Below are 23963 nucleotides of genomic sequence, written 5' to 3' on the forward strand. Positions count from 1 at the left end.
AGAGCCATACGTTATAGCTGGTTATGCCCACTCTGCATTTGGAAGCTGAGGTTCAGAGAGACCGTGCGACTTGCTCAAAATATCACAAAAAATAAATGACAGAAGTGGAACTTGAACAAGGTCATCAAAGTTCTGTCTATTATGCTACATTTTCTTCTTAAATAATGCCGAGATGCAAAATCTAAAATGTTAGTTTTGGGGTGCAAATAAACATAGAAGTGTACTGATTTCTGCCCATAATTTAAAAAAGGAAAAACATAACTAGCAGAGTCATGGTACTATGAAAAATGTGATTTGCAAGATCCTTAACATTTATCAACCTAGGTTATATAGCTTTTTATAAAACATTTCAATAATTATAGGACCATACTGTCCAGAGGAAGCCCTTTCAGTGTTACAAGTTAAATCTAGACGTTTCTAGAAGTTAAAAGCTAGTAGAAAAATTTACGTTTGAAAAATAATTTAATTGCTCTACATATAATTTGAAATAAGGTACTTTGTTTAGAAATTATTATACCAATATTTTCACCCTAATAGTACTTGCTGGGATAAGATTTCACCTGAATACTAAAAATGAACATTCACTGACTATATACTACAATTAATCTTCACTGACTACTATAATAACGGAATCTCATAGCCAGTATCACACTGTTTTGATTACTATAGATTTGTTGCAAGTTTTATAAACAGGAAGAACTTAACAATTTTTTTTTGGTGGATACTGTTTTTGCTATTTGGGGCTCCTTGAAATTCCATATGAATTTGAAGATTAGCTTTTCCATTTATGCATGAAAGGCCATTGAAATTGTAATAGAAATTTCAATAATTTCCTTTGGGATCGTTCATTGATAGTATATAGAAATACAACTGATTTTTTTGCATATTGCTCACGCAACTTTGCAGATTTTATTAGCTCTAATAGTTTTTATTGTGGATTCTTTACTGTTTTCTATATATAAGATCATTTCATCCACAAAAACAATAGTTTTACGTCTTCCTTTGCAACTTGAATGCCTTAATTTCTTTTCTTGACTAATTTCTCTGGCTAGAATCCAGTACAGTGCTGAACAGCAGTAGTGAAAGAGGGAATCCTTGGTTTATTTATTTAGGGCAAAGGTTTATTTTCCACCACTGAGTATCCTATTAGCTGAGAATTTCTCATAAAGTCCTTTGTCAGGTTGTAGAAGTGCTCCACGGCACGTGGGATCTTCCTGGACCAGGGTTTGAACCCGTGTCCCCTGCATTGGCAGGCAGATTCTGAACCACTGCACCACCAGGGAAGTCCCAAGGTTACCTAATTAAACTCCTTTTTTATTTCTGCAAGGTTGGTAGTAATGTTCCCACTTTCATTTCTGATTTTCATGATTTGAGGCTTCTTTTTTGCTTTCTAGTTATAGGCCTGTCATATTTGTTGATATTTTCAATAAACTAATTATTGATTTCATTGATCTTCTGTTTTTTAGAATTCTGTTTCCATAATGTCCTGTCTAATCCTTATTATTTCCCACCTTCTTCTGGCTCTGGGTTTACTTTTTGCTCTTCTTTTCATAGTTCCTTAAGGTGTAAAGTTATTGATCTGAGGTATTTCTTTTTTAATGTAAGCATTTATAGCTATACATTTCCTGCTAAGCACTGATTTTGCTGTATCCCATGTCTGCAGGGCTTCTGAACATACTGTTTTCTCTGCCTGAGATGTTCTGGCTCTTTCCGTGACTGACTTCTTAGTTTAAATATACTTTTTGCTTTTGTGAGCTCTTCCCTGACCACTCCATCTAAACAGGTTCCCTTCTACCATCCCCAGACCTTGATTCATACCTGAACATCCTGTTTGCTTCATCCTGTTTGTTTCAAAGCACTTCGCATTTTGTAATTACATTTACGTTTGGTTATTGATTTTCTGTGCCCCTCGCTAGACTATTTTACCCTTGCTAACCACTGTATATACACAATGCTTTACACACAATGGACAGTCAAAAAATATATGGAATGAGTGAATTTGTATTTGTCCCGCAAGACAATGTGGGAAACGAGAATGATTTTACAACTTCAGGACAGGTTAGCATTTAATCATATGGCAACTTCTGATGACTATTTGGTTTTGTATTTAAAGTTCTGTTAACTACAATCATTGGATACTCACCTAATGTAGATTTATTTCTGCTGACTAGCCAACAATGATAGCCAAACAGAGAAGACAAGCTGACAGAAAACATCGCTGCAGCAAAGAATAAAAACATAATATGGAACTTGGCTTGAGTATCAGGTAGGCCATTCTATAAAGAAAGGAAGAAAATAAAATGCTTTGTCAAAGGGATAAGTATTCCCCTACTTTTGTAAGTGAGATTTTTTGCTTAAAATTCTTCTTAAATTTAGGTATGGAGAAAGATATATGGTTTTATGTTAAAACTTTGAGGAAAAAAATACATCTTCAGGTTCGAATAAATGTTTACTATAACGTGAATATATATGTATATATATATGGAAAATATATTAAAATTTGGGATACTTATTTTCTTTTGTATAACCGAATTCATAGAAAAATTATGATGTGTGTAAACTGCATCAGTAGGGAGCAAGATAAAGGGAGCTATAAAATATAGCTTTTAATTTACTTCCTGAAAATGTTTTGTTAACATACTCCAGATTTACAAATGCTTAAACAGTTTGATTATAATGCCAGAAAATGGAAGGTTAATTGGCACAATTTAGCTACCCTTCTCATTGATGTTTTACATCACTACAAACAACAGCATCAACTACAAACACAAAGAACACATCCACGGTAATACTCCAAGCTACTTTAAACAACGTCATCACAAAAAAGATCAACACTAGTTTATAACACCTGTCTAAAATAAACCTTACAATACCCATGGGCTGCAAAAGGCCATCTCAAAGCAAAACCAGACTGACTCTCCTTGTTCGTATGTCCAAGGAGATCTGGAGTCCCTCTAGAATGGCAGGCTTGGGGACACTTAGCGAAGCACCAGAGCTGCTAGGACGTGTCCCCTTCTGATATTCTGTTTCAATATCCTGTAGTATCTGTCAGATTGACCCAGGTCACAAGATCTCACTGACAGCTTTTGACAGCAGAGTCATCACAGTGAAAACCAGTCATTCCTTTACAAATTTATTTGTGGTTTGGAAATAAAACCATCCACAGGAATGAGGAGCAGTGAGGCCATAGGCTCTCAGACATTCATTAGAGATCATTCTTCCAGCTGGACACTGGAAGTATCCTTGAACGCTAGGCCATGTTCATTCACCTGTGGATTCCTAGCACTTAGCAATATAACTGGCACATAACAGGATTCAATAAATCTTTAGTATTGAATGTGGTTCAAATCTCACATCAGTGATCTAGCAATCCAGAAAGCCTTACCATAATAAATGATAATTTAATGAATGTAATAAAGCAACCCTGGCAAGGGATAACTGTTTTTTTACCATTGTTTGGTGTTCATGAGGAATATCTTTGGGTATTTAAAACACATAGTTCTAATTTCATTTTGCTTACATTTAAAATACACAGTGAAGAAAACAAATGAGCTGCCTAAAGCATATACAATACCTAATAACAATTCAGGACATTATAGGTATAATAGTTTAATAATCGTTTTACACATAAAGAAAAACTTCTATTTTTCAATACTAAGAAAAAAATTCTTCTTATATGGTCAATTCTCGTTATTCGCAGTGGTGCTGTTCTATAAAGTTGCCATGAACACTGAATTTGTGAATCCTGAACCATTTCTCCTGGGAAGATACAGAGTTAGGGTCCTGTAAGCCTCTCGTCATAATATTTTTGTCAAATGGTCAATACGTAACCTTGTTCTGTGTGTTTCTGCTTATAAAACCTAATTTATACCTTATTTAGCATATTAAATAACAGAACTCACAGCCACCAGCACCATAACTCAGGCCTGAAGGGAGCTTATCTAAACACTAAACACATGTATTTTCTCCGTCAGGCACATCTCAGTCTCTTCTGCTCACCAACACTAGACAGCACTTCAGCGCTAGGCTTGAAGACCTTTTAAACAATGAAATCACCAACAAAAAAGCACAAAAATGCAAAAGACATGGCACTAAATAGAATGAAAAAGCACACTTATTTACCGTATGTGAGTTCCAACAGGAACGCAGCAGGTCCTCTGGTTTGATCTCAACTAGAAATGTGCACATGGGTGACTCCCATTTTCCCTACTCTGTGCATGTTTGCAAATGACCACAAAAGCTATGTTGAGTATTGACTCTGAGGTTACAGATAAATGTTAGCAAGTAGGTGAATTCACAAACACAGAATCTGCGAATAATGAGGACTGACTATATATAAGTTAACTCTCTTCTATAATTAGTGTCTGGATTAATTCACTACTGAAAATCTTTAATACGTATTTTTGTATACCAAAAAAAGTCACCAAGGTAATGACTTACGGTCCAAAATTTGATAAAATACTGTAAATCTGTAGCAGCAATAAAAAGGCAGTACAGCAGAGAATAAGCCAAGAAAAGGAGGAAAAATTTATAATTTGAAAATCCAACACAATTGTTCACCCTGTTAACAAAACAAAAACAACATTTTCAATGAGTTTTACATTGTCACCCTAGGTATACATATGCTCAACCTTAATACAAGTATTTTGTTTCCTAACATTTAAAATTTATTGGCATTTCTTTAAGCATAACTCAGAAGATTTCTTTATACATACAAACATTAAAAAATCCACTTCACTAAAAAGGAATTTCTATGTTTAGATTTTTAAAATTTGACATATGTGTAATACTGCTTTAATCAATCATGACCCTACACTTCCTGTCCAGTTATACAAATAAACACGTGCCTTAAGCATAGATCCTGTGAGAAATCTACTAATGCCAAGCAGATAAAAGGAATTTTCTAAGTTCTTCTCTGCGTTAACCTTTGGGTTTGATTTCTAACTATGATTAAGTTAATTTTAAAATCTTTCAAGTTTTCCCAAATTAGATGAAATTTCTTCAGAGACTACTTGCATGCCGTCAGTATAGCACTGAAGCAACCAGATTATCAAAGCATATTAAGTGGTACGTTTAAGAAAAGAAACAGGACTGGGAACCAGAAAGCCAGGTCGTCGTGCACATTTGATGCTAAATAACTATGTGGCCCTGATAAAGTGCCATCGTCTCTAAGAATTTCATTTTCCTTATCTGTCAAACAAGCACTCTGAGATCCTTTCTGAGAGCCAGCTCTATATGTTATGATTCCAAAAATGGAGATTTATAATTCTCAGTCCTCACTCTGAAATCACTCTATCTGGTAAGAGGGGTGGTAAGAATTCAAACTACTGTACCAATAAACATAAACACAAACATAACTCATACTTTACAGTCTCACTTTTTCTATCAAAGCTTTTTCCCTCCTTTTCATAAAGACAAGGGAATTCCTAGATAAGGTATAAATGTGACACAACACCTAAGTGGAACTGGCTGCTGTCTTCACGGGTTCACTTTGTTAATTGGTATAATAAACTCATTGCATAGAACACATAGGTGTTTCCTCTCCTCAAACACCTTTGTTCCTACTCTTATGTTCATATAAGGTAATCTTGCTCTCTACTGACTTTGCCAGTAAACTGAAACATTTTTCTTTCTCTCTTAAGGTGAAACTATGTTCATATGAAAAACGTTTACTCAATCACACAAGATGAACGAGTTCTAGATCTGCTGTACACCACCGTGACTGTGGTTAGCAAACTGTACTGTGGAGTTAAAAATTTGCTAAAAGGATAGAGCTCGTGGTAAGTGTTCATACAATTTAAAAAATTCTTGTAATTAAAAAAATTCAGAAGTCAAACACTGGGCTTATGAATAAACAGAAATTTGGAACAAAAATGGAAAATGTGTATATCTTCTGCCTTAAAAAATATAAGGCAGGGCTTCCCTGGTGGCGCAGTGGTTGAGAATCTGCCTGCCGATGCAGGGGACACGGGTTCGAGCCCTGGTCTGGGAAGATCCCACATGCCGCGGAGCAACTGGGCCCGTGAGCCAAAGCTACTGAGCCTGCGCGTCTGGAGCCTGTGCTCCGCAACAAGAGAGGCCGCGATAGTGAGAGGCCCGCGCACCGCGATGAAGAGTGGCCCCCGCCTGCCACAACTAGAGAAAGCCCTCGCACAGGAACGAAGACCCAACACAACCATAAATAAATAAATTAATTAATTAAAAAAAATATATATATAAGGCAAAGGGAACAGCATTAGATTTAGTAATTTGGGAACTTAAGGGTATTGCGTATGACAAATTCATAAAGAAGGCAAAACTGTGGGTGCACGCTGTATGAAAACAGTAACATTTGCAGTTCTAGAGATTACAGGGTGAGTGCAAACCAGTTACTAAGATTGCCTCTTACGACATCTGAACGAAATAATGGCAAGAAATAATACTGCAAACAGTTCCACACTGGCCTAGCCTAAATGTACTCTGTCACAAAAGGATATAGGCTATTCCCTGTTCTTCCATGCGCTGGTTTCAAGAGGAGAGAACGGGCAGACAAAGGCTGGGTGCATTAAGACTGGACGTGTGGATGGAGACGACGACTCTTTTGTGGCCGAGGGGAAAACGAGAAGGGATGGGAAAGACTGTTTCTCTTCCTGCAGGAATGCAAGAAGCAGCTTTTGTATTAGATGACAAATAGCGTTTTTATAGAAAGGAAAACGATTTTGAACGTAGATTTTACAACATGTAATTTAGCTTACTTTAACTTCTACTTAGGGGCATGGTGTAACTTGCCATGTCAGAGCCAGGAAACAGGAGAAAGTCAGTAAATAAAGACCAGGTATTTTAGAGTTTGATAGGTACTTTGAACTTGAGGAAATAGAGTAATATTTATTTTGAATAACATCTTAGTCTCGTCATGACAGACAGCTTTTGGTTAGACATTTTAACTGCCTACTACTCTGTAGACTCGATTTGAAAAGGAAGTGCATGTTTCTGAGTCTGAATGACTTTATATGGAGAAATAAAACACATTCTAGGTAAATATACCTTATATGTTGTTTAAATTCAGGGTAAACAGCTCTTGGCTCTGTTTTAGGGAAATTGCTTTCTGAGCCTAAATTGGAAAAAGAACATAATATAAAAAAAAAAAAGATGGAAAGAAAGTAGCCTCTGAAGTCCAGAAAACTTGCTATATGACTTTAAGCCCACTCTTTAATTTATCTGAGGCTCACTTTCCTCTTCTTTAAAATGAAACAAATAATTTCTAATAATATCTGTCACTGTTATAAGGATTACAGATTTTACAGATATATGGATATATCATCTTTAGACATTACAGGCACTCAATAAACTGAGGCTAAAATTATTTAATTTAATTAGTACTACCTAACCACTGGCAAGCATGTCAAGGTATATTGTTAATATAATTAATTGATAAACGAGAACTTTTTATTAAAAGAAAAAGCACTTCTCTGATAGGAAACCCAATAAGGCAAATACTACTTTAGTTAAAAAAGAAGTGTGAGGTTGATCCCCTGCACCCTGATGGGTACTCTTAACTGGCCACAGCAGATATGCTGAAGTCACTGAGAACAGAAGAGGTATGGCTCTATGACTTTTCCAACACTAAAAGTTGACAGATACTGAACTTCAAAATCATACACAAGACCTGGATAAAAAGGTTCCCCACAGTTTGGGAACATACTAAAGGTCTTAGTAAGTGACTGTTACACATTCACATAACGGCTGTAGAAAAAGATCTTTTATATACTGATATGAAACAATTTCCAGGATATATTAAGTGAAGGGAAAAAAAGGCAGAGACCCAGTCCATAAGGCAAACACTTATGTTAAAAAAATGCATAAAAAATTTTCTTGTGTGTATAAAAAATATTAAACACACGCACACATACAGATTTATATCTGAAAAGCACACGTGACATGTAGCAACCAACGCTGGTTCCCTGTGAGGAGTGGAAGAAGGGGCTAAGAAGAACACCTGCACCTTTTTATTTCTGAATTTAGAACTGCGAGTGTGTATTATCTGTACATTTTAAAATTTAGAATTTTAATTTGAAATTTGAAATAAATAAAATGGCTGCTCCATTCAGCTGGCACCAGGTGAATATTAGGTCCTCGGCACCAAACCCTTCACAAGTCGACCTGGCTACTGCCTTCTGCAAGGGGGTGCCCGGATCTGGATGGGGGCTGGGGCAGTGGCTGCGGCACAGGAGGTGACAGTGCAGAGAAGCAGCAACGCAGAAGCTGAAAGCCACTGCCGTCAGTCCATTCAACTTCTTCCACGTTGCCACGCGGTGTGAAGGTGACAACAGGTAGTGTATAGACATGTAATCTGAACCCATTTTTTTTAAAACTCTAGGGTCACATCTGTTCCCCTTGACTTTTTTAGTAGGGTCTGTCAAAATTTAAAAGATTATCCAATTATGCTATGTTTCTTTTAAAGCCAAATTAATGTCAGGTTTAGGAAGACTGCTATCAGGACTTCCCTGGTGGCGCAGTGGTTAAGGGTCCACCTGTCAATGCAGGGGACAAGGGTTCGAGCCCTGGTCTGGGAAGATCCCACATGCCGCGGAGCAACTAAGCCCGTGAGCCACGACTACTGAGCCTGCGCACCTAGAGCCCGTGCTCCACAACAAGAAAAGCCACCCCGATGAGAAACCCACGCTCAGCAATGAAGACCCAATGCAGCCAAAAATAAATTAATTAATTAAAAAAAAATAAAGAAAGACTGCTATCATAATAAATCATCATCTCTCTATGTGTAATTTTCTGAGGATAGCCAGGGCATGGCAAGCTTTATAGGTGTGCACTAGCTTGGGATTAATCCTGTTTCCAGCTCTCCATTGCTTATCATCACTATCCGTTATTACTTTAAGATAGGAAAACGGGAATGAACTCTATGCCCCTGGTTTCTTTACCACTCTGCTCAGTCACAGCTAGACCACCCAGCTATCCAGAAAGGAGGAGAAAAGCCAAGAAAGCATGTGTTCCTGGCCAGTCCCTCACTGGGTGAGAGTGGCCTCTGGAAGCATTAATGCCCTGGCACTTCTGAATTGCCTGGATTATGAGCTGAACAAACCCCCCAGACAGAAGAGAGCCCTCAGGCAGAGAAGCAAAGAAAAGCCGGTGCCCAAAGTGGGAGTAGCAGGTGGGCTTGGGAACTGTCCACCGCAGGTGCAGAGAACGCACAGGTGGCTGGTGGGGCTACGGGGGCGGCGGGGAGGGACTGACAGCAGGTGTTACCGGAAGGATCAACAGAGGACCGTAAGGAGGACTAAGAAAACTTATAATTGGAGGTATCAGGGGGAAAAGAACGTGCTGAGAAAGAGAACAGAACGAATGGAATGAGGGGAAGAATGAGGAAAGCAAAAGAATGACCTCAGGGCTTCCCTGGTGGCGCAGTGGTTGAGAGTCTGCCTGCCAATGCAGGGGACACGGGTTCGAGCCCTGGTCTGGGAAGATCCCACGTGCCTCGGAGCAACTGGGCCCGTGAGCCACAACTACTGAGCCTGCGCGTCTGGAGCCTGTGCTCCGCAACAAGAGAGGCCGCGAGAGTGAGAGGCCCGCGCACCGCGATGAAGAGTGGCCCCCGCTTGCCGCAACTAGAGAAATCCCTCGCACAGAAACGAAGACCCAGCACAGCCATAAATAAATAATTAATTAATTAATTAATTAAAAAAAAAAAAAAAGAATGACCTCAAATGAAAATTAATACTCCAAAGAGAGGTTATTTACTGACATTTTTCTCTGAGAGGAGCATTATTCTCATAGGCATTAACTAGCCTTGACATGTTAAAGCAGAAAATCTAGGTGAAGAAAAGTACGGGGTACCCTGGACAGAGCTAATAACATTGCAAACCCGACATTCCTCTATTGTTCCCGGCAGCTAAGATAACCATTTACTATGTATGTTTCCACCTACCCCTGGTGTAGATTTGTGGGCATGTCTACCTTTCCCTAGTGCCATCCCTGAAAGAAGATAAGGCTTTTAGAATGATCATGCTTAATGTCTAAATCCAACCTGGCTGGCAACTTTAGCGTGGTTGTCACACAGATGTGCACATTGAGATGAAGAATTATAAGGTAGAAAAATCAACCTTCATTAGTTAAATAGATCTTTCAAATAATCCTCTATTAAGTTATCTAATTTCATGATTTAGACTTTTTTTTAAAAATATTAATGAATTCTAAGTGGAAACCCTTGTTTAAACATATGTGTGTATTTGTATATTTCCTATTCTACTCCTAAATGTTAAGTTTTATTTAAAATAATTGTTAAAGCTCTAGATGAATTGTTAGATTGTTAGATTGTTAAAGCTCTAGATGAATTCATTCTTTATTAGAAACTTTGAGTGCAGTATTGTATATAATTTATGTGTACATTTTGGTGTAATTTCTGAGAAGTATTTTAGAATCTCTGTGTTTACGCATGTGCATACAAAGAAAACCAGTTGTTCTGAGCAAATATGAGAAAATAACTTTTACATTGTTAACCTACTGGTGTTAAAATTATTTCATGGAAACTCTCCTGAAGAAAGGCTCTTTTGAGCTAACTAAACAAATACTAGGAACTTAATCTGAAAGGTCCTCCTAGGTCAGCTAAGGCAAGATTTCACTTATAAAAAGATTTAAGTAGATCTATGATTCCACTTGTTATGTTATAAAGGACAGAAAGTTCTTTTAGAGCCACACTCACCATGGGCAATGATGGTCCATCTTCAAAATGCATCTAAAAAAAAAATCACACACACAGAACTCAACGTCCCGCAAAAGTGTAATCCCAGTACGTTACAAAGAGGAAATGCTATTTCAAGAGAGTTGTGGCGAGTAAAATACTGCAAAGTTATTTACTTATCTAAAAACTGAATAGTAGCCAAAGGCTTCATCTAAAATAAACGCAGTAAACACTACGGCCAATTCTAGACGACCCAATAGCAGAACTTTAAATTCAAAATATACATACTTTAAGATGCAAATAAAATAATTTTCTAAAAACAAGCAGTATGTTAATATACAACTCTTACGCTAAAGATAAAGTGCAAAATGTCAACAGATTTATAGAAAGTCTGGATAAAGCTTTTCCGTTAATATCCAACCTTAAGCCAAGTAGTACTGTCCTTGTAGTATAAGTATATAATAACATCTGACTGTCATGAAGCCAACTGAGTTATCTTTATAAAGAGGGAAATGAATCACAGAAGTACTTGTTAACTAGAACCAGCCAAGTATGAGCTGCGAAAAATCATGCACTTCATTCATATCAGCGAAAATCTGGGGGGAGAGGGGCAACCAGTCATGGCCCTCAGCCACACTCATATTAATGCAAGGGACCATGCTGGTTATACTTCCTAAATAAAGGCCTGAGAAGCATGAATAAGGAGAAAAGGAAATAATGCGGAAAGCGGTGAGAAAAGAAACGTATTAAATAAAAAGACCACCAGCATGTAGACATTTTAGAAGTAAAAGGTTTTCTTACTTATCACAGACGGAACAGTGATGGCAGCGGTCTGGTTTTATAAGTTGGCATCTGTCACAATAGCGGATTGCTATGAACAAAGAGTTCCACTTAGCCTTAGATTTAACAGTGAATTGAATACACAATTAAATAGCTCTTAATCATCTATCCAAATCTAAATTCTAAAAAGCATAATGAATTTAAATTCGGTAAAAATGACATATTCGACTGCGTAAAAACAAAAATGGAATGACTTGCCTGTAGCCTCAGTTCTCTGGAGAGGTTTCCCAAGAACAGAAAATCTTTTGGGGAAATTTTTCTAAGGCACGCTCAACTCTAACTATACTGTATAATTATAAAGCAGTCACAGTAAGATTCACAAAGGGTGCAACCATGTCCATTTCTATCAAAGTAAACAGAATGTCTCCCTCGACTAAATCAATTCATTTCCAGTACCCTGCCAGGATAACTAGGGGAGGACACAACCACATTCTAGAAGTTTTTTGAGAAACACATTTTAGAAATTTGTGAATACACTCAATTGGTTGCTTGAACTGGGAAAGCACTCACATCTTTTCTGTTGGGTGAGATACAAGATTAGAAGTGAGTATTGCAAGAGGTATTTCCAGTAGAGAATTTTAATTCTTGTGACTGAAGTCCTGATCCTTTCTTCTCTAATACAGATATCAAAGACAATTATGGAAGATTGATTTGGAGATGCTCTTTCAGTACACAGGCACCTGACAGGATGCACTCAGTCTGCCAAAATTACAGGAGATCAGTTAAGTGGGCAGTCCAGTAGGACCAGCAAAACCAATACTAATGAACTTAAAATTTGGAAAAAATACTTGCAACAAGCAGTTACCAAGATTAGATTAGCTAATACTATAATCTCTAAAAAAACAGAAATGGTTGCTATAAACTAAGAATAAAACGAGGTCTATTTTTAAGAACACAAGGCCTAGATGGAGTTGTTTTCAATATTGAAATAATTCCTTAATCATCCCCTTATAACTTTCTTTTTCAGAAATTCCAGAGATGGATGGCATGGTCTGCTCATCTCCTGAATGAAGAAGCCTCACAGGTACATCCCAAGTCAAGCTCTAAGGTATCACTGGCTCATGCGAAGTATCAAAGTGTGAGGCAGTGTTTTCCAGAAGGAATATAATGTGAGCCACGTGAGTACTTTTAAATTCTCTGGGAGCTACGTTAAAAGAAGTAAAAAGAAACAGGGGAAATTAATTTTAATGATATATTTTATTTCACCTAATATATCCAAAATATTATTTCAACATATAATTAATATAAAATATTAGTGACATATTGTACTTTTTTTTATACCAAGCCTTTGAAACCTGTTATGTGTTTTACACTTATGGTCACATTTTAAGTTGTCAGTAATCACAACTTAAAGACTAGTGGTTACCATAATGGGTAGCATGGGTCCAAAGTCACAGAATTTCCAGGTGAGTTTTGGTGGGCAATGCTAGATTCTCTCCAAGTGGTGATTATCTCTAAAGTACACTGGGGTAAAAAAACCTTTCAAATTAAAGTGGGCACTAACTCACAAGAAATCAAAACAACGTAGAAAAAGGTTTTGTTTACAGTCTTTCAGAAACAGAAATTTAGTCTTATAATAAAAAAACACTCCATGTGCCATATTATATTCAACTAAAATCATCCCACTGGAATTTTAATTGAGCCATCTAATTATCATTTAAAAAGTCTTAACAGTGGAGGGGGCATTTTATTTTAACTGTCTTGCTTGAAGTTTTTGAGAATTCGTTCATGTATTATGCGATTTAAAACTTTTTTGGTACGTGTTGAAAAGGAAGCATTACCAACATCTGTGTGCAAAATGATAAACTAATTACCTCACTTCTAATGGTTACCTTCCTTGTCAAAAAATCTACAAATCTTTTTTTGTAGGAAAGGATCGATAGCAAGGGAGAGCTAAAAAAGCAAGTAGTCCTCATTAATAAAAATAAAAATAAATAATAATATGATAGAGTTTGGAGAACCCTGTAAGAAAGCAGGAGATGGTCGGATCAGGAGAAAGCACAGGGCAAACAGAAGTGAGATGAGGAGTCGTAGTACCTGCCTCACTACACCCTACACCCAAGTCCGTATAGGGTTGAATTTGTTCTCTGTGTACAGCAGTCAGTGTTCAGGCAGCTAGTATTTTCCTCTTTTATGTTTGGAGGAAGGACTGTGGATTTAGAATGAATGGGAAAACCCCAAATTATACTGCCATCTACTTTCTTCAATTCTCTTAAGACGTATAAAGTGTGTGAACATCAACTGAGCCTTTCATTGCTTTAGTCCGCAGCCTTTCGCAGGGTGAAGAAGGAAGTTATCCAAACAACCCAAGGGTCTTGGCTGGGGATGGGGTGAGAAGGATCCCACTCACATTCCTGCCTTGGGGGTACTGTGGCTGCTCCACTGGACGTCCTTTCTGCATCATGACTACCTTTACGTTCCACATATGCCAGAAGGAGATCAATCACACCAGCGTTATAATCTATTTTACTTTCTGTAATTTGAGTCAGTGACTCTAGTCAGTTAATACTGATTTTAGCATGCATCCAGAATTTTTGCACTAAAAACAGAAAGACTGTATCAGGAAGTTCAGATTCTGTTCCAGACTGTCACAAATTTTGAGAATCATAAGTTCATCCCAGGAGATAGGCATACAAGAGATGACAGCCTTACCAGTACATAACCCACACAAGGAGATAACTTATAAATCCAAAGGGTAGTTGTTATTAATGAATAGTAATACTTTATCCTGGTATGACTTATACTTCCCCCCTTGGTCTTACTGTGGTGTAGCAAGGGGTCTAGTAGAAAAAGCACTGCACTAGGAATGAGGAGACTAGATTTTTGCACCTGATACTGTCACTGCCATCAACTAGTTTTGGCAACTTGTGTAGTAACTTATTTTTAGGGGGCTTAAATCTCCTCAATATTAGTTTAGGCTTACACAGGGTAAATATATGTAAACATACATAAGCACATCACTCTCTTTATGGGATAGAACCAGTGGCATCATATTAAATCAGGGAATGACCACTTGCTCATTGAGAAACAGTAAAAACAACAGGAAAAAATCATGTGTGAAGCTTAGCGTTATATTCAATTACGACTCTGAGTTAGAAACAAATATAAATAATATAAAAATATTAACGAGGTATTTTACAGTCCTTTTTTCCATACCAAGTCTTGGAAACTAGTTGTGTGTTTTACACTTAAAGCACATCTCAATTTGGACTAGCCACGTCTTAAGTGCTCAACAACCACATGGGGCTAGTGGCCACTGAAAGGGACAGGATACAGCTGAAGTCACAGAGTTTCCTTCTGGGTGAGCCTCTGTGGGTAAGTACCGGTAGTCCATGTGTGTCAGTTTTTAAGACAATTCTTTAATTAGACAGCTGTTAAATTACCTGAAAAATCTTAGTCCAAGTAAATGAGATTTATTGAGTCGCTTTTGTAAAAAAATAAATAAATAAATAAATAAATTTTAAAGATAAAGAAATTTTATCAATACCCAAATTAAGTTTTGTATAATTTACATACTAAGTTTTAAATTTATGTAGAGTTATCAATGTTATGTTCATTACAGATACTGCTCTTTTGAATTAAATAAGAATAGGAATTAAAACTTTAAAAATGAACGCAACTACAAATCAAGTTTCAGCAGTTCTAACATCTTCACTGAGTCACAGCTAGGAAGGCAGAATAGAAGTCAAGTCAGTTCTGACTTGGCTGAGATCTCTGTGCCGCAGCGTTACTCATCTTTCCATTCTGTTTTATGGGACTGTACGGGAGAGATTTAATAATAATGCAAGCTGAAGCACAATGTGTTTCAACGAGTGTGTGACAGTTTCAAGTACAGATATGCTTTCTAACCATCACCACAAGCCACCCTGCCAAAGCACTCGTTATCCTCTACCTCCAGACACGGTCCTGGTGTAGATGGGAAGGTCTCTGGCTGCTCGCCTAAGAACTTCCTGATGGGCTTCTCCTCTTGGCTCTCTCTCCAGCAATTCTTTTTCTGCATAAGAGAGATGGAACTGTGGAAGAAGTTTAAATTTTAATCAGTGTTCTCAAAGAAATGATAACATACTTATCTACTATACCCACAAAGAGGTATTTATAAAATATTAACAGTATGTAGCATATAAATTCAGAGAGGTAATAGATTTGAAATCTGGGCAAATCTGTTAATCTCATGGATCATTAGTTTATAAATCTAAAAAAAGGGAAGAATAATAATAATACCTACTTCCTCAGATGTTTGTGAAGCTCAAGAGAAATAAAGTATGTAAAAGTGCCTTATAAACTGTAGAGTTCTATCCAAATATTAGTTACATTAATAGATGAAATGGCAAAATAAACAAATTTGGTTCAATGGATGCATTTTTCAATTGGTTATAATTAAAAACAAAAATAGAAACAAATACATCAAGCATGCATTCTCATTTAAGTGAGTTTTAACTTAGGGATAATCGTTACGTGAATTTCTCTAGCACTCAGAAGAACTAGTCATTGACTTTACTTCTTATACTGCCAATTGGGCCCAACCAATTTTAAAAAATACTTATTTGAGAAAAATGAAAATTTGTTTGGGCTCCAACTTGATAATCACAAAAAAATGGTTTTAAAAGTCTATTTGAACTCCTATAAATGTACTCCAGGAGACATGTACAAGGGTATTCACAGCACCATTGTTTAAAATGTAAAAAACTAAACACAACCTAAATGTCCACCAAAAGGTGAAGAGATAAATAAATTGGAGTATGACCTATCCAAATAATTGAATCCTATATGGCACTTAACATTTAATGAACTACAGCTGTGTACAACCAAGACTCGCAACCTACTGATGAACAGATATATAAAATAAACCACTATATATTATTATGGTTAGGGATATGTATATATGATAAAATTATTTTAAAAACAAGGAAATGATTAACACAAAACTCAGGATAGCTGTTACTTCTTGAGAAATGCAGGGAAATACAAAATAGAAGTACACAGAAGATACTTCAAATATAAATAATGCTTCTATTTGGTTGGGTGACTGTTTAGGTGTTTTCATTTTATTATTCTTTAAACTGTGCCTTATATATGGTTTTTGAATGTAAGACATATTTTACAATTTTTAAAAAGTTTTTAAAAAGTGATTTAAGTATGTCAATGAAGGAAAGAACAATCTGATGAAAATGAGGTCATGATATTTGAACCTAAATCATTATCTTCAGAGAAATAAAAATTAAAAATCTTTGTTTAGAGGTTGATAATTCTACTGAGGTTAGTTTAAAATTAGAAACAAATCTTCAGGGCTTCCCTGATGGTGCAGTGGTTAAGAATCCACCTGCCAATGCAGGGGACACAGGTTCGAGCCCTGGTCTGGGAAGATCCCACATGCCGCGGAGCAACTAAGCCCGTGCACCACAACTACTGAGCCTGCGCTCTGGAGCCCGCGAGCCACAACTGCTGAGCCCAAGTGCCACAACTACTGAAGCCCGCGTGCCTAGAGCCCGTGCTCCGCAACAAGAGAAGCCACCACAATGAGAAGCCCGCGCACTGCAAAGAAGAGTAGCCCCCGCTCACCACAACTAGAGAAAGCCCGCGCGCAGCAATGAACACCCAACACAGCCAAAAATAAAAACAAATAAATAACTTAAAAAAAAAAAAAGAAACAAATCTTCAGCTTCCAAATGTAAATAATTTTAAGGTACCATAATATTCACAAATGCATGATTTTTAATATAGTTGTAAAATTTCAGACTCATTAAGGTAAAGAAAATAAAAATAAGTTTTCTCTAAGTAGAAATTTATGTAATATGAATTATTCTAAATTAGTATATCAAATTTACTTACATTAAATTAGTAGGTATGTTACTGTTAGGCCCCTTAAGAGTCTGTGAAAGATATTTGAAAAAAAGTATTCTCCACATTAAATATTCCTCCTGCAAGATGCTCACAGCATTTGCTTACTATTAATTAATTTCAGTGTTTCAAATTATACTTTAACCAATCCTTTTTCAAATGAATACGAATAACAAATAAATGAAGGCCACATTTATAAAGCCTTGGTGTATTCGTTCTATCAGATGCTCTTCATTTGCTTGCTACCTTAAATCTCAGTTTATAAAACGAAATATATTTACACAATTTTCTGGATTGCATGACTATATAAATGAGGGCAGTGAGTGGCAGTGAGCAGTGTTGAGTCTCAAACCCAGAAAAAAAGGACCTTGCAGCCTAATCCTAGAGGCTGGGGCAGGAATAGCAGCAGATTAAATACCTTAGAGTCAAAGAAAGTTTGGGAACCACATTTCCAACAGGTGGAAAACTATCTCTCAATTGGATCGTGGATTCCTAGAATCTATTCCATTGTTTTCAGAGTTACTCTGAAAAAGAAGTTCACTAGGAAGCAGAGGCAATGAGAATGCTGTCACCATTCAGATCTTACTAACAGAATTAAACACCTAACAAAGAAAAATTCAAATTGTTTATTGACCCATCATATGCAATCATATTGGTTTATCAGAGGATTTGCCAGATTTTCTTTCTTACTTAAAAATTCTAGGTTGGGCACCATGCACCTGTTGATGACACTACTTTAAAATCTGAAACATGCTATTTTAAAAAAAAGAAAACACTGACAAACAGGTAAGTGTACTGATGGTCTTTATAGAACTGTGTATCTTGTTTGGAAATATATGAGTGGTGGTAGAAAATGTATAACATCAAATGATGCTGTAATTCTGTAATAGTCAAGAAAAGGTAGGGTCGATCTGGAGAAAGTATCTATTAACTTTGTACACGTTGATTCCTCTGCCTAGAGCATTATTCCTCACACTTTCTGGATGGCTCCTTCTCATTTTGCAGGTTTCAGCTGAAATGTCATCTTCTCAAAGAACTTCCCTTACTAGGGTAGGGACCCTGATAATTCTGTCCCTTCCCCCTGCCATACTCTCCATCAGGTCCACGTGTGATTTCTTTGTGTTACACACCATAATTTGAAATTATTTTGTTGGTTCATTTGTCCTTTGTCTGTCTCTTCCACAAGCATGTAACCCCACAAGGGGATCAAGCTTAGCACAGAGTAAGCCCTCTGCTAGAACTGTGGAATGGACAAAGGAACAAGTACCAGGAAACCTAAGTCAGACCACTGAATATCAAAGCAAAAGTTATTTTGTATCCTAGTCTCTAACTTTCCATTGTCAGAACCATAAGTCCCATAATTCAGGCAGATATATCTCCCTTGACCATTTCTAAAAGTAATTTAAAACCTAGCATTGAAAATTAGTTTCGTAAAAGACTTAATACTAAAAAGGAACAAAACCATCGACATTTTATTACATTTTCTACAGAGTTCTGGATCCTTCTAACTTTAGAGGTAAATTCTAGTGAGTGATGGAAATGAGTCCTTAGTATGTTTAATGCTTTTATAAATAAATAAACATAACACACTGCAACCATCAGGTCCTAAAAACCAAATACATGTTGGTGGAATTGTTATTTATGTAAGATGGATGTCAAAATATCTAGTTCTATCTTGGAATGCACCAAATATGCAGTCCCCTCCCCCTCAGAACACTTTTATGTATAAACGCACATCACAGATCTGAGGAAAGATGACATCTGCAGAGAGCTGAAGGAACGAGAGATCTCCTGGGGTGAAAAAGATAATATACCTGACCTCCGATCTTCCAGATTGCAGCGGTCCTTTGGTCAGTAATGCAAGCTGTTTTGTTTTTGTTTAAACAGTTTTATCAATTTTGATTTATAGAAAAATTGAGAAAATGGTACAAGGTTCCCATATATCCTCTCATCAACTTGCTGATATTCCTAACATCATATATTAGCATGGTACATTTAGGACAATTAATGTATCAATATGGATACATTGTTATTAACCAAAGTCCACAGTTTATTCAGATTTCCTTAGTTTTCACTGAATATCTTTTTTTCTGTTCCAGGGTCCCATCTAGGAGACCACAGTACATTTATTTTTCATGTTTCCTTAAGTTACTCTTGGCTGAGACAATTTTTCAGATTTTCCTTGTTTTTGTTGAGTTTGACAATTCTGAGTCGTACTGATCAGGTATTTTGTAAGATGCTGCTCTACTGGAAATTTTCTGATGTTTATCTCATGATTAGACTGGGGTTACGGGTTTTGGGGAGGAAGACCACAGAGGCAAAGTGCCATTCTCACCACGTCATATCAAGGGAACATACTATCAATGTGACTTAGCACTGTTGATGTTGACTTCAATCACCTGGTTGAGGGAGTGTTTTTCAGGTTTCTCCACTGTAAAGTGACTCGTTACTTCCCTGTCTTCATTCTGTACTCTTTGGAAAGAAGTTACCACATGCAGCCCACATTTAAGGAGTGGAGATTTATTCTTCCCCTCCTTGAGGGCAGAGTATGTACATAAATTATTTGGAATTCTTCTGTAAAAGAGATTTCTCTTTTCTCCCCATTTATTTATTAATTCAATCATTTCTTTATATCGGTAGACTCAAAGATATTTATTTTATACTCTGAGTTATAAATGAACACTATTTTATTTATTTTCCTGCTGAAATTGTTCCGGCTTTGGTCACTGGGACATTTTCAACTGGATCCTATGTCCCTTTGATACACCACCAACAATATATTTTATTTTATTTTTTGGAGTACCTTTTACTTTTTGGCATAATACGCTCCAGGCTCATTTTCAAAATATCCTGCCCTAGTTCTAGAATCAGCCATTTCTCCAAGGAGCTCTTCTTCCTTTCCTTAGAGAATGATATTAGAAACCAACATCTGGGATCAAACACAGTTTTCAGATTAAAGGAGAGTATAATTTTAAAAGGGTGCACAAATTAAGAAAAAAACCAGAATCCAATAATAAACAGAAAACTCAAAGAACTGTATTTCCTTTTTTGCTAGTTGTTTTTGACTTAGGACAAAAATTAAAATATAACCTCACTAGTACCTAAAATGTCCAAATTAAAACGTAGAACTTTTTTTGCCTATTAAATTCACAACAGTTTTCTTAAGAACAGCATGCAGTGCCAAGGTTCTGATAAAAACTGGTGGCTTTGGAAATTGCTGTAATTATTCTGGGAAACAATTTGGCAAGTGACTTAAATTTCCTTCGTCTAGTAATTCTACTTCTGAGAATTTATATTAAGAAAAATAACCCAAAATATGGGTAAAGCTCTATGAACAAACACTTTAACAACGCTGTTTATAACATGAAAAGTTGCGATCAGACTAAAAATGCAGTGTTTCAGTGAGAATATCATGTTGTTATTAAAAATGACAATAAACCAAGGAAGAACTATTACATGAAAAAAACTGGAATATGTGTGCTCTGAATACCACTAGGAAAAATAACCAGAAAGAAATTCAGAATGTAAACTGGCTGAATTAGTGTGGTGGGATTTTTTTTTTCTTTTTCTTTCTGCCTACTCTTCGTTTTCAAAATATAAATTCGTATGGTTATATTACTTTAATATCGGGAGAAAATGTTATGAATTGAAAAATTATATTCTCTGAACAGTGACAAGAAAATATTTACATTATTTTCTTATATTATCTCTTCTCCTACTTTTTTAGTACCATTTTCCAAAGATTTTTAGCACTTGAGAGCACTTTATTGTCAGCTGGAAGTCCAAGATCCTCATTTTACAAGTGAGGGGTCTCTGGATGCAAATCAATTAGAAGATTAAGCCCAAGATCTTGCATTTTATTAATGGAATAACCCAAGATTCTTAACCAGCAAGCAAGGGCTCTTTCTTTCATGACACTGGTCTCCAAACTCTTTTGATAATGTACCCCTACCAGTAAAAAATAATTTGAGACTGCACTGCCAATATATGCATATTTACTTATTTATAGATGTGCTATTAGCTAATATAGTATGTATCTTATATAAGAATCTTTAAAAAAGGAGAAACATAAAAGAACAGCATATAAATAGAAGTTTGGCTATTTTTTTCCTCCATGTGCCAACTGATGTCCTGGCACACATCCCCTCCACAGCCCCCACGTGGGGTCCACTCTTCATGCTAGAGCGTGGTGCAGGGACACGAGTGCAGCCTCCATGGTCAAAAGGACTTTGCTTTGAATGTTATTAGCTCTGCCACATACTAGCGCTTGATGCCTTAGGATAATTAGTTCATGTTCAAGCCTGTTGCTCCATCTGTGAAATGGTAATAAATAATATCCATCTCCTACAGTAGTATGAATCGAATAAGGTATATGTCTTCTGTACAAAAGTCATCCAACAAGGCCTGGTACAAAACTGTAAATTCACTGTCATCAACCTCCACTACTCCCTCAATTCTGCGTTTTTTATCATTTCATTTTTCCTCTCTCTCCAGCTGCTATTTCAAACCTTCTCTGCTCTTCCAAACCTCAGTCAACCTACTTCCCCCATTATTCTTAGTTGTTGATCTCACATATAATTTTAGGGAGAAATCAGAAGTCACTTCAACTTTCTGCCAAAGCTATAAACACAAACCTGTCTCTATACACGTAACTCCTCAACTTTCAGTCATTTAACAAATATTTATTGAGTACCTTTTAAGGGTCAGACACCAGGTACTGGTGATGGATTAGTGAATAAAACAGATAAAGTTCATGCTGTTGTAGAGCTTATATTCTAGGGATGGTATAAAAAATGACTATGGGATGAATTACAGAATGATATGCCATGGAGAAAAACACAGCAAGGTAAGGTTTAGAAGGAAAGCAGGGATGGGGTTTTGCTATTTTGGAGGAAGTGGTCATGGAATGCCTGAAAGGTACTCTTGGGCAGAGACACAGAGAGAGCAAGAAAAGGAAGGGCGTGGCCATGCCGTTAGCTGTGAGAAGAGGGTTCCAGATCAAGGGGTAATAGCCGCTCTCAAGGCTCCTGAAGGAGACACACGCTTAGTGTGCTGGCAGAACAGCAAGGAAACTGATGCGACTAAGACAGCATTATAGAGGGTCAGAGAAGTGGTGTGAGGCCAGGCCATGCGCAGCCTTTTAGGTTACAGCAGAGAATTAGGGTTTTACTCTGAGTGAGCTCAGATATGACAGCAAAGTTCTGAGCAGAGGAATAGTATGAACTGTCTTGTGTTTTGAAAGCATCACTCTGGTACTGTGCTGAAAATATACAGAAGAGGGCAAACACAAAAGCAAGGAAACGTGCTGACAGGGTACTGGACATATACCAGCAGGGATGCTGGTGGCCTGGACCACGCTGGGAGCATGGAGGGGCGTGAGCTAACACGTGGGTGCTCTGAGGGTATGGCCTACAGAATTTGCTGATTGACTGGGTGTGGCGTCTGAGAGAAAAAGAGTAGCCAAGGGTGACTCCAAGATTTTGACCTGAACAACCGGAAGGATGGAATTGCCATCATTGAGATGGGAAAAATGTAGGAATAGAAGGATTTGGGGACCAAGTAGAAAATCAGAAGTTTATTTTCAGGTACTTGGAATTTGAATTTGAAATTCCTATTAGATGCCAAATCGGAAGCTGGAAAGGAGTCTGGAGTTTAGGAGGGAGGATCAGGCTAGTGATTAATTTGAAAGCGATGAGACGGTATATAAAGTCATAATGTAGATAAATAAGAGAAGAGGGCCAGAGACTGAACTCTGGGATAATCCAATGCTTTAGAGGTTCAGGAGATAATGAGGAACCAGCAGAGGAAATCAAGAAGGAGCTGCCACTATAGATAAAAATAAAATTATTTTAATGAGAAAGGAGTTAAGAACATTCTAGAAAGAAAATTATGGCATGGTGTACACAGGAAACCATGTACATAAGAACTACTAGAGTACAAAGTGAGGAGTCAGAAATTTGGACAAGAGTCATCGTTGCCAAACTAGGGAGACTGGCCTTCACCCTGTGGGATGGGCAGAGTCACTGAATAGACACAAGCAGCAGAGTGAAGGATGGATTTTTGCAGAATTCTCCGAGGGAATGCAGGCAAGATTGTCAAGGGTGACACCACAGAGAAGACTGCAGTGTCTCAGATGACAGAGATGACCAAGACTCTGAATTAGGGCAGTGATGGAAAATAAAGAGAAAGGGGCTGGAACTGAAAAAGAAAAATTAGGAAGTGCAAACATTTCCAGGATTTGGATGCTGGGGGAGGCGCAAGGATGCCAAGCTTCTGGATCGAATGACAAAGTGGTTCGCAGTGGCATTAACCCGTAGAAGAAACAGATGAGTCACGGTTTGGGGAAGGAGAGGGTGGTGGCTTCAGTCTCACATGTGTTGTGTTTGCGGTGTCAGTGCAGTGATCAAGGAGCTATGTTTGGCAGGGAGATAATATAAATTTGAAATTCGTGGGAGAGGTCAGGCTAGAAACAGATCTGGGACATGTCAACACAGAGGTCACAGGCAAACCACCAGAGTGGATGAGATGACCTATGATAAAAGTCAGCAATTTCCTTCAAACCTACAACTAAGGACAGGATGAGGGTAAGAAGGATAGGAAAGAAGAGAACATG

The 23963-nt window shown here is 37.2% G+C and overlaps 1 protein-coding gene across 4 annotated transcripts in view; it reads right to left on the reverse strand.

Annotated features, from left to right (window-relative positions):
• Positions 1–23963, reverse strand: part of ZDHHC2 (zinc finger DHHC-type palmitoyltransferase 2) — a 76458-nt gene that overhangs the window by 20702 nt on the left and 31793 nt on the right. For all 4 annotated transcript variants that reach the window (XM_036838555.1, XM_036838554.1, XM_036838552.1 and 1 more), the window contains exons 4-8: positions 15405–15525; positions 11474–11543; positions 10694–10726; positions 4441–4561; positions 2144–2276 (exon numbers count right to left, since the gene is read on the reverse strand). In XM_036838555.1, coding sequence (XP_036694450.1) covers positions 2144–2276; positions 4441–4561; positions 10694–10726; positions 11474–11543; positions 15405–15525 — 478 coding nt within the window. The remainder of the gene's footprint in view (positions 1–2143; positions 2277–4440; positions 4562–10693; positions 10727–11473; positions 11544–15404; positions 15526–23963) is intronic.

Source organism: Balaenoptera musculus, chromosome 21 (assembly GCF_009873245.2).
Source record: "Balaenoptera musculus isolate JJ_BM4_2016_0621 chromosome 21, mBalMus1.pri.v3, whole genome shotgun sequence".
Lineage (NCBI taxonomy): Eukaryota > Metazoa > Chordata > Mammalia > Artiodactyla > Balaenopteridae > Balaenoptera > Balaenoptera musculus.